The 12,363-nt window shown below is 41.9% G+C and overlaps 1 protein-coding gene across 11 annotated transcripts in view; it reads right to left on the minus strand.

Moving 5' to 3' along the window:
- Window positions 1-3,314: 3,314 nt before the first annotated feature.
- DICER1 (dicer 1, ribonuclease III) overlaps window positions 3,315-12,363 on the minus strand; it is a 71,430-nt gene continuing 62,381 nt past the window's right edge. For all 11 annotated transcript variants that reach the window (XM_081290909.1, XM_081290907.1, XM_081290906.1 and 8 more), the window contains 4 exons: window positions 10,754-11,022; window positions 8,212-8,374; window positions 8,049-8,124; window positions 3,315-7,688 (listed from right to left, as the gene is read on the minus strand). In XM_081290909.1, coding sequence (XP_081147035.1) covers window positions 7,523-7,688; window positions 8,049-8,124; window positions 8,212-8,374; window positions 10,754-11,022 — 674 coding nt within the window. In that variant the 3' untranslated portion in view covers window positions 3,315-7,522. The remainder of the gene's footprint in view (window positions 7,689-8,048; window positions 8,125-8,211; window positions 8,375-10,753; window positions 11,023-12,363) is intronic.

Raw genomic sequence — 12,363 nt, forward strand, 5'->3', positions numbered from 1 at the left:
ATGGACTGAAGAGGTTACAGCTCTCATAATCTAATTATTTTACCTCTGATCGTTCCTGTATTGACACAGGAGCTTCTGGGCCACAATTCACATCCAAACCATAACATGTTGTATTTACACACGTCAAAACTGTATTCTGAAGATCGGTGCACTTCTTATCACCGTTTCTCTTCAATTGTAAGGAAAAAAGGTGGTTCTGAAATCAAGAGTCCGTAATGTGTTTTTGTTCTAAGGAATGTGGGAGCCCTGCGTGCTGGTTTTAGAATATCTGGAACCACCAAGGTAACTGCTGGCATGAGATAAACGGCTGGCACAGGGGCCACATGAGCTTTGGTCCTACAGTACTGTAAGGTTCCTTGTTTTGCGGTTCGGCTTAGATAAATGGGTTAGACAACTGAATGGTTTTCTCCAGCCTGAGCCAGGGGCTGGGTCCTGGATCTACCCCACGTATAGACAAGAGCAACCTTGGAAGAGGATAAGGTGGCTTGATGTGATGCATGCCACAGCTGTGCTAGTGTGGTGGGCCACCTTCCCTTAAACACGGGCTGTCCTGTCTGAGATGGGTAGGTGGGGTGGGGGCCTGAACCACAGGAAAGAGCGGGGCTCAGACCTTCCCACCAGAGGCCTGTGTTCCCTGCTCCCCAGGCTCCAGTTTTGAGTACCACCCCTGCTGTGGTGGAGCAGCAGGCACTGAAACCTGCAGCAACTTGCCCAAGGCTGCAGGCAGCAAGGAGCAGGCCTCAGATGCAAGAAGAACAACTGTCACACCTACAACCAGCTCTATTCCAGGAGGAGCTGGTATATACCAGGATATGGCCACAAGCCTGGGCCGGTGGAGGGAGGAGGTGAGTGGAAGGAAGAGGCGGGCCCTCGTAGGACTGGAGTACAGGGGGTCTCAAGGCCACGAGAGGAGTTTAGGTCTCTGTGGATGTCTAAACAGAGCACTCCGACTACAGAATGGAAAATAGGCTAGAGAGGGACAAGAGTACACGTGGCGGCGACATGCCCAGGTAAAGACCACACTAATTCCCACCATGGTGGGGACGGGATTAGGTTGTGCTTAGGAGGCCAAATCAACAGGATTTGCTGATGGTGGGCTGGCAGGATGCAGAACAAGAGGGCAGGACAGGAACCAGAGAGCATGCTGGGGAGGCTTCCGGCCGGGCAGCCGGGGAGCAGAAGGCCTGCTGGCAGCAGAACAAGAGGAAGATCAAAAGGTTCAAAAGGTGGTGCTGGAAAAACTGGATATTCACATGCAAAAGAATGGAGCTGGCCCCGTCCCTACACCACACACAAAAATGATCTCCAAGTGTCAATGTAGAGCTAAAACATACTGATAGAAGACAACAGTGGAAAAGCCTCGTGACACCAGACTTGGCGATGATTTCTCAGGACACCAAAAGCACAGGGGGAAAAAAACAAACTGATAAGTTGGGTTTCATCAAGCTTCAAAATCTTTGTGCATCAAAGACCATTATCAAGAGAGTAAAAGGCTACCAAGTATGGGAGAAGATATTTGCAAATCATATATCTGAAAAGGGTTTAATATCAAGAGGATTAAATATCTACAGAAAAATATATATGTAAAGAACTCCAAAAACTCAACCAAAAATGGCTAGCCCAATTCAAAAATGGGTAAAGAACTTCAAATAAACATTTCTCCAAAGAAGAATGGCCAATATGCACCTTTGAAAATGGAAAGATGTGCACCACCCCTCATCGTTAAGAGAAATGCAAATCAAAACCACAGTAAGATGTCATCTAACACCTACCAGGATGGCTACTACCAAAACACCACAAAAACAACAAAGTGTTAATGAGGATATGAAGAAATTAGAATCCTGACTAGTGGTCCCTGGGAATGTATGGGAAACAGTATGGCGGCTCCCCAGAAAATTAACACAGAATGACCCACATGACCCAGCAAGGCCACACTGTGGTTCTGCACCCTACAGAACTGAAGGCAGGGACTCAACGGGTACATGTACACCTGCGTTCACAGCAGCCGCACTCACAACTGCTGACCAGTGAGAGAAACCCAAGTGTCCAATAGCAAAAGGACAGACCAACAAGGCGTGGGGCCCACACATAGGACAGGCAATGGCCTCAACGGGGAAACACTGACCCTGTTGAATCGTGGACAAACCCTGAAGACATACGCTGAATGTCGTAAGCCTGACACAAAAGGACAATCATGTCCATTTCATGTCTATGAAGGTACACTATTGCAGAAAGAACGAGAGTGTGGGCTCGTGGAAAGCGTGGGGTGAGTCCTGGAGGATTGCAGTGCTGATGGTCGTACAGCACCGAGAACTTTCTTTACGCCACGGGACTATTCACTTAAAGGGGTTAAAATGAGACGGTGAGGAAGCATCCTCCTGGCTTGAAGGTCTGCACACAGCTGAGCTGGCTGTGACCTGGGATCCACCTCCATCTAAAACCTGCCTTGCGCTCATGGATCTGCACACACTAAAACATTCCAATTCCATTTTGAATCTTTTCACTCACATCTCGATTTGCAAAGTGATCCCGTGGTGTGGCTGTTAGATATTACTGGTCCTGGAAGCCACAGAAGGGAACGACTGCTCGTCTCTGGAAGTCACAGTCAACAGTGGCAGAAAGGAGATGAGGCCACGAGGCTCGGCCGGACCATCCAGTGTGTTCTGGGCAGGAGCACCAGCACACACAGGCACGCAGCACTTCCCCAAGTACTTAGGGTTGAAATACATATACTTTTTTCTCCTTTGGTTTAGGGCCATCAGAAGGGATTAGGAAGAGATTAATTTAAACTTGCAAAAGGGAAGACTAAAAATTTTTTCTCATTCTATAAAACATCTGCCTATCATCTTCCTACAGTCAAGTGATTGCCCCTTCGCGCTTAGATTACTTACCGAGAGGTTGACTCAAAAGCTTGAAATAATAGAATTCTTTCTTAATAGATAATATGGAAAATGTGTCCTAAAAACCTGGAAGCTGAACATTCTGTCCACTGTGCTTCAGAATACTAATTTCACGTAAGCAATGTGTCAAACATATCACCAATGATCCAGGACCTGGAACACGTTTATCAACTGTGACATAATTTCAGAAAAAACACACTTGCAAAAAGACAATTGTTACAATATAATTCTGTTGGTAGACAAGAAGCATAATTTGATGAACCAAATTTCCTCCTGTGAAAATATGCACTCTTACATGATTCACCAGGGAATTCAAACATTTTTAAAACCATTTCTGCTATCACTATTTAAATGTTATCATCCACATGAAGTAAGTCAAAACTGGAAGGGAAAAAGATAAAAGTACACAAAGTGAACAGACCATAACTTTATTGGAGATTTACTTGGCTACAATTATTACAAAAGAAAACAAAAAACAAACAAACAAACAAAAAAAGGTAATTGTGATCCATAAGGTGCAGACTGCAAATTTCTGCAGCATGATTACTATGAAAGAATTACATCATGTTCCTTAAAAAACAGCTGCAGCATGTGATGTGAAGATTCTATTGTCAATGAAATGATGTATTAGTATTACTTGACTTTAGTCGTTTTCCTTTACTCTATTTACAGCAGAAAAGGCAGAGATCTTCTTCCTGTTCACCTTTGCATTTTTGCTATATAACCTGCTGCTGCAGTGAATTTTGAGGGCATCTACAAAATTTAAACTGTCTGTGGTTGACGTCCAAATATGGATAGAAAAAAACAAGCAATGATGAAAACATATTTACAAGTTAGTTCTGAAAGCTCATTTTCACCGTTAGTGGACAATACAATGGTCTCAATGCAAATTCCCTAGATATTGCTACTGGCACCTCCAACAACTTTTAAAGTCATTTTACTACTCTTGGTCTTAAACATATCTTTAAAACTTCTCATGTACAATATAAAATAAGAAAATTTATTTGGAAATAATTAAATTTCAGAAAAGCAATCAGTGGCTGGAAAAATATACCTATTTAGATGTGATTAAAAAAACCACATGGGTGGTACACACGGCATGAGCTCCTCCTCCACGGACAACTGTAAACCAGCTACAGACTCAAACGTGACTGGGACACAGGTAAATAAAGACGCCAGTCTCTGCTGGCCTTCGCTTCTGCGGGAAAGGATTAGATGCCCTAACCGAGCAGGATACAGAGTTTTACATTAACAGGGCCTTAAGAGTGTGGTGGGGTGGGCCCGGGTCTTGAATACTCTCTGTATTCTGCGGCCACCACCCACTGCCAGGAAACGACTGGAAGAGCCGACTGCGGGTGAGCAACTGCAGCTGGGAACTGGACGCGCAGAGCCAGAGCCGTCTCAAGACTCTTGCTACGCAGGCAGGGCATCGAATCTTTCTGAGGGCAGGCTATTATTATTAAGAAAGTAAAAATAGAAGTATTTTAAGGGATAATTACAGGAGTGTTAGAGGTCATTCTAAACTTAATCATTTCACACATGTAAAAGAAATGTAACAAACATTTTTAAAACATAATTAAGAGTTCAGTTAACAAATCTTTGCAATACTTTCACAAATGGTAAAAATGCCACAGACGAAAATGACCTATTTAAGTTGTGCAAGTATATGACACATTGCAGGCATTATAATCATCTTTTTCAAATTCGGCAAATCAAAACAGCAGCAAGGCCAAACCACATTTTTCCTCTCAGTTAAGCATATTCTCCTTGAAATGAGGTAAAGCATGTACCAAGTGCAACGCTCATCTGTGCATGAACAGAACAGGGGGGAAAGCTCTTCAAAACGCAGCATAGTCAGGACTGCAGAAAGTATATCATGAAAGAAAGGAGACATTTACAGTGAAGGTCCATGCCAACTGACCTGCACACCATCAGGGTTCCTGCAGTGGCTCTGCCGAGCGGCACCTCAGTGGTCCATTATCGTGTGCCAGGGACAGCCCCACTCACCAGCCCGTTTCCACGGCATGTTCTGCCCCCATGGCCATTGCAGGGACAAAAGACGCACACACAGTTTTAAAGTGGGGCAACAGAGTGACTTTTTTCTTAATTGACAGATGCAAAACATGTCAACAAACTAAACTGGGGAAAACTTGACAGCATGAAAACTCAGCAGCACAAAAGCGTTCATAACCATTTAATGTGTCTAAATAATATTGTTCATTTATTTTTTACTTAGTCACCAGGGGATCATAGAATGCTTCAAACTGTTAATATCGGCTCTTTTTTTCCAAAGAAAAAAAAGAGGGGCAGTAATAGTAGTAGCTCATGTTTGCTGTTGATAAAACATTTTGAATAGTAGCAAGAAATTCATGCCCCTGAGAATGTATGGCCTAATCATATGCGAGTCTGAACTTTTTTTAGTATGATCATAAAATATTTTTCTTAAGGTTACAAAATACATTGAGGCATTTTCTCCCACCGGGAATCATGACTGAAACAATCTGATTTGAAAGCCAAGAAGCCAGAGAACGCCCTAACGCTGGGATAAATGCATCAGATTCAATGCAAAGCCCAAAGCTCCTGGCATCAGGTAGTTTATAAATTATCAAGAGAGCCATGATATGACCACAAATCACCCCACAAGTAAAATTCATATCCAGCCTGACCTGTTACCTGTATACTTTCATAGTTATATAATTCAGGAATCGCTTGGTTTTACCTAATATTATCGCACCTAATATTTTTTTTAAATCAAATAGACATCCAAGGTTTGTACATCAGAATTATTTTCAAAATCAGTCACCTAGATTAATTTGCTCAAAAACTCTAAGAATTTAGATCTCAAATTAAGACAACAAATATACTGGAGAAGCTCAACATCCCCTTCACTTGGGGCTGAGTATGAAGCAGAGCTGAAAGCTGCTGTGTGCGTGGGCAGAGGTCCTTCTCTGCAAGTGGATGGTGCAGAAAAATATCCAAATGTAATTGAAACGTAAATGCAGCATTACATGAAGCATCAACTTCAAAACGATGTGCTGGAAAGTACGAGACACCTCTGCTCAGCTTTCTTGAACTTCAAGCATAATTAATGGGGCAAATTGCAGCAAACTTCTACTGGTATTTTGGTGGGAGCACAAGACTGACCCACAGCTTTAAAAAGGGTAAATTAAGAGGTATTATAGTTACAGTGCAAAAAAAATTAAAATTTCAAGCATAATACATAAACATAGCACCAAACAGGGGAAAAACGCATGCAAAAGAAAAGAAGAACTGAGGTATTGAAGTGAAGAGTGCCTACAAGTCTAATCAAAGAAACTCTGGCAAATGCCTAAATTTTTTTCCCAAGATGGAAATAATGAGCTAGTTTATCTAAATCAATGACCTAAACCACAGATGTATCAAAGTCACGGCAGACCATCGCCAACGTTTCACTCCCGTGGCACTGCCAGCACAGCTCTGGGGAGACGCACGTGCCACGATGGAAAGCACAGCAGGAGACGCAGGAGAGAGGACTATAGCAAGGTGCTCTGTCTGCTTCTGCAACAAACCACCAGCCAATTATAAAGTCTGCAGCATAGTTCAGGTGTGATATGTCTAAGGGTTATTTCATTAGAGCGACAGCCTACAGGGCAAAATCACTTGCCACAAATATTCCCATCACTGGAACTACCTAGCGGGAGATTTTCAATAAAACTGGGTATTTAGCCAAAGATCATTTTGATTACGATGTTAAAAAAATTCATATTCTGTTTTTTAAAATGTCTTTGGAATACATGTGACAGGAATTCTAGTGTAATCCTGTAGTAACAACTATACTAGTGAGCTGTAACTGACTCCATCTCAACATCTAATGCATGATAAAACAAAGGGAATGTAAATGGTTTGTTCAGAAATTAAAGAATATTCATGAAAGCTTTAATTTTAAGGCAAGAACCTTTTTTATGCAGGACCACATGGCATCGAAAACTCAAATTTGATTCACCAACATGCCAGCCAATGCTGATCCACAATCCACTCCTTACCATCAAGTGCAACAGCGCCTGGAACTTCACCTTACACAACACAAATGGAAAGAAAAGCCAACACCTGCTCGCTCCTCCTCTCGCTGACTGTATCGCTCCACTCGGGGCAAGGACTCCCGCAAGAGTGGCACTACCACATGCACCGAAGGGTGTTCAGGACGCTATGGAATTCTAGGGGCTGTTTGAAGTTTAAGCTCCATGGCCTTCTAACACTAGGCAAAGCTGACAAACGCAAAACAAACAAACAAACAAACAAACAAACAAAAAAACCAAACAGACAAAAAACCGTCAATAATTATTTGAACACTTGCTAAATGTAGTTAAAGCACTCTTGTGATTTAAACAAAGCAGAAGTGAGGAAAGAAGACAAGATTGTGTTTGCGCAAAAAACTAAAACTACAATTAGTTTCAAAAATTTTATACATATGTTAAATGTTTTATTCTGTTATCTATCTTGTTATCAAACTTTAAATTTTGCCTTCCATTCATTCTCCTCAATACCAACTTAAATCATTCTTTTCGATTTAAATATTTTCCCCTTAATTCTGTTATTTTATTTTATTTTGTTGTTGTTGTTGTCTTTAAGTTTAAAAAGGGGCTTCAGCTGTTGGGAACCTGAGGTTGATTTGCTTTGAGGCTTCGGAGGGCTCTTCTTGCTGCTGCAGATTTGGCAATCCTGTAACTTCGGCCAACACCTTTGAATTTCCCCTTTCCTACTACTTCCACGGTGACTCTGACCTTCCCATCGTAAGTTCTCTCAGCCGGGCTGTAAAAAACCCAAACAGCCTGAGTTAGAAGTCAGAAGTATTTATTATCATTGTCAGTCAGCATTCCGTATGCACTGTCAGACCGAGGTCCTGGGTATGAGCTGACACCGAACAAAGGAAATGTGCATTAGGGCTAAACGGGGGCACACTGCCGACAGAGCGGCTGCCGTTTCTGCCTTAATTTAGCTTTGCTTTATAAAAACAAAAAGGAAAAAAGAGCTGTTTAGTCAGACGAAAATTGGATAATAGCATGCCACGGCATCAGTATTTTTCAAAATCATTGTTTAATGATATTTCAAGAACTTCTCCCCTTGCTCTTAAGGGAGTTAATTATTTTCCACACACATTGTTTTGCTCACCTAAATTTGGCAGTTTCTGGTTCCATTTCAAGCAGTTCTCGCACAGGGGAACGGGGCACATTTGCAGAAAACTTTTCTATAATCAAAATTAAAGAATTATGTGTGTAATACCCTTGAGACATTTTTAAATTTTATTTTTCTTTCAACAAAGAATCCACAATACCTATTAGTGGTCGCATCATAGGATAGTACACCTGCCACACCATCTCCAGCGACATCCCACTATCCATATAGATGGCACCAGCAAGTGACTCAAAAATATCCCCCATGGCCTTTGGAACTTCAATATCCTCCTCTTTTTCTTCATCCTCCTCTGATCTCCTAAGCTATAACAGAAAGTGACGTAAGCCAAAGGTCGAAGAGAGGCAGTGCACAGACACGTTTCCTTTCCTTCGCTAGTACTTCCAACAGCGCTAACAATACAACCATTTATGGATCGCCTGCAACACTGTGATAGGTTTTTCCACAAACATCATTTTTAATCTTAAATAAAAATAAAAAAAGGGAGAAAATTCCCTGCCCCATTTAGCATCTACACCCAGCAAAGGAGAAAAACAATTACTTCTAAATTAAAACAAAAACAAGTTTAGCACAAAACTAGAGGTCAATAAGTGTATAAAAAAACCCCTTTTTTAAATTCACTCATAATCAAAGAATTGCACATTGAAACAGTCCTCCCCCCAGGAAGGTTGGCAAGGATGAAACAGGATGCTAACGAGGACAGGCTGGGCAGGGTGTGCTCTGCTCTGGGAACAAGAGAACACGACTTTTATGGCAGATATATTTTTTTTTTTTTCTGGAAGATTTTCCCCTCCAGGCTCTCTTTTCATTAAACTACTTAATAAATGTTCATTATAACAGAGTACTTGACAGTATATTCAAATTAATAGGCTAAAATTTTATGTGTCAAAAGCCTTTTTAAAAGTTCGAATTCTATGATGCAAATCTGCCTCAAGAATTTTTCTTAAAACACCCATGTTTACTAGAAGTCCTAATTAAAAACTATTAACTATTCAACCATAAAGGACCCTAAATTAGCCAAATTTGACTCCACTACTGAAAACCATAATGCCAATCAATACATGGAAAGTCAGCTATAATATATTAAGTGAAAAGAATACTATACATTATTCCATTTTATGTGTTATGCATGTTTATTTTTATACACATTAGCAATAATACATCTCAAAATGTTAATATTAGTTATTTCTGGGGCAGCATAATTAGGCAACTTTAATTAATTAATTAATTTTCTTTGTGTTTATTTATATTTTCTAATTTTTCTAAAATAAATGCACAATATCTGTGAAAGAGAAATAAACAGAGGACACTTAGTCACACAAACTTCTCTATGATGCTGAAAACTAGAAAAAAAAGATGCTTACTGTTCATATGTCATTGTTTTGAAATAGAAAGGAATTTTTGAACTTAGTAAGTTAAATTCTCTCCTTTTATAGCTGAGGGGAGAGAGAGAGAGAGAGAGAGAAACTTCTTTAAGATCAAATATTAACTAGAAAAGCCAGACCGTGACATTCCCAATAAGCGTCTGTAACTTCTATACACACTTCTATAAACCAAGGGAAGTCAAAGAACAAACCCTAACAGAACAAAAAGAGAACAGAAATCTAATTTAGTGAATTCTTCCACTTTTGAAGTACAATATTCCTAAAGAGTGAGAGGAGCAGGGACACTGGGACCTGGATGAGACAGTTTCTGCCACGCTGGGCTGCGCCTGCTCTGCATCAGAGCTGGCCCTGCAGGAAGGCCCACAGGAGCCTTCCCACCGCCTGCCCTGCAGGGCGCAGCTGTACAGGCAGCACTTGACGCTCACCCTGTGGCAAGGCTTTAAAACCTACGTTCACTTTTTTCTCACAAAAAGCCAAAAAAATTCACTACAGCCCAACAGTAGTTTGGAGCAATTAGAAAAGAGAGAAGGTATAAATTAAAACAAGAACAATTAAGACAGCTACAGAGTCCAGAATAAACTCCTATACAATAAGAAAACTAAAGGGATCAGAATGAGAGGAGTAAAGAATGGGAGCACTCTCCCAGGGCCCTAGGTAGAAGGATGAACCCTGGAGGGTGGGAGGTGGCTGGCAAGGCCTCTGCAGCACCCTCTCCCACAAGGCTCTGGAGAGCTCACTGTGGGCAAACATCAGAATTCCTTCTATCACCAGCGGACCTCTGGCTGAACCTACCCGAGATGCTTCCCAAATCCCAATGGTTAAAAATTTAGAAGTTTGGTTTTTAGATGAGATTTTCCCATTTCAAGTAAAACTGAATGTATTTGCGATGCTTACCTCAGATATTAGCAAATATTTCAGATGCATTTTAAAAAGAAAAAAGGCATCATAAACCACCCTGAGCTTTCCCCAAGGTCAAGCCTGCTCTGGGGCAGGGGGAGGTGCCCTTCTTTAGTGTGCATAAACATGGGAGCCTGATGAGGGGTGGCTGCCAATCCGCAGCGCCTCCTCTCCACTTCAATACTGTACAGCCCAGAGCGTGGGTAGTCAAGTCCAAAAGCCCACCTGACCACAGCAAGTCACTTCTCAGTTCTCCCTGAGAACACATAGCCTGTGGACAGCGCAGCCCTGGCCTTCAGGTGTCCCTCTGGACAGCAATTAAGTCAGAGCTCAAATTACCAAGACTGCTAGTGGGATGGCTTTCTTCAACACTGAATTCAACATATTTTAAATGGCACTGACCTCAGAGTCCATCCCTTGCATCTCGTTCTTCTCAAGCTGAAACTGCACAAAGTCGTCAATGACATGGAAGAGCTCGGGAGAAACAGCTTTAAAGTACTTGTGGTAGTCATACTTCACTGCCAGTGACGCAAAGATGGTGTTGTTGACCAGAGCAGAGCGCAGGTCGGTCAGGACCCCTGGGGAGTGCTGCCGTGGGTCTTCATAAAGGTGCTTGGTTATGAGGTAGTCCAAAATTGCATCTCCCAGGAATTCTAAGCGCTGGTAACAATCTGCGCGAGGATCCAAGGTGGAACCATCAGCTTGTGCAGCAACATTTACTCTCCTTCCAAATACGTAACTGATGTGAGGTGTGATCCCCAGACCCGTTTTAAAGACGTCTATTTGTATATCTTCCTCAATGAGAAAATTACTTATAGCATATCATACTAAAGCCTCTGAAAATTAAATTTTAACAACAATTTAAAGCAAATTTATTATATATATAAATTGGGGTCATAAAATCTTCAGGTGGCCAAAAAAACTAATTTGCTATTTGCCAGGTGATATATCTAACAGGTGCTCTTCTTTGCACCTGCTGGCCAGGCAGGAGCTGGGTACCCTCTAGAGTCTCCACACACACTGCCGCTTCAACGACACCAGATCCGACACACACCTGCCACCCCTCATGCTGTGCTGCCACACTGCGCAGTGTCGCTGCCACGCTGTGCAGTGTCTCACCCATACTGCAGAAAGTGTGGCTCAGTGACACCACTCTTCACCACTCCTGACAGGAGAAGGAGACCCTCTTCTCAACTGGAACTAGAATGCTGAATCTGACACAAACCAAGAGACTGAGGAAGGAGCTTTGTGAGTGAGCAAAGCACGTGGGCAAGGATGGACGGCTGCCAAAACGTGAAGTTTTCAGTGCCAGCCAACGTCCCGACCTGCTAGCGGTGACTAAAGCAATCCACTCAGCTGAGGGAATGCAGGCAGAGAGACATGAAGTGACCGGTCCCAAAATAGCCATGGAGTCAAGAGCCAAGGGCTGAGTGGGACAGGCTGGCACCCAGGCCTTGTGCCCAGCAGAGTGAGCACAGAGCAAGCAAGCACCACTCCTTCCCCCGCTGAGAAAACCATTGACCTACATCAGTCCTCAAGTCCAAAATCAGAGAATGTTTCATACTGTGGTTTTCTATTGTGCATCTCATCTTAATCTACATAGTGTAATCATACAAGCTATAAATTTTATGCTTTGATATTTTGGATTCAAGCATTTATTATTTTCATACAGAAAACAAAATATAAATTTTGTTTCCCAGGCTGAAACTGAGTTTTGTTTTAATAACTTGTGCTGTTTTCTACTCTCACGGATTAGGAGCCTCGTCAATAGAGGAGGAGGAAAGAGACAACGCAGAGTAGAAAGGTGACGGCAGAACCAGGGCAAGCGCAATGGAACCTTCCTGTGAAAAAGTTTCCTTTAATCTTTTCATCTTCAGATTTTTTAAAAGACCCTAAGACCCTGAGAGAGGGATGTTTTTGTCTACTAAGAACAATAAAAAAGATTTGGATACACATGCAGAATATATTAATAAATCAAGAATCAAAAGCAGCTCTGAGTGGGCATCAGAAAG

The sequence above is a fragment of the Spermophilus citellus genome (genome assembly GCF_964194105.1).
Source record: "Spermophilus citellus genome assembly, chromosome: 4".
NCBI classification, from domain to species: Eukaryota; Metazoa; Chordata; class Mammalia; order Rodentia; family Sciuridae; genus Spermophilus; species Spermophilus citellus.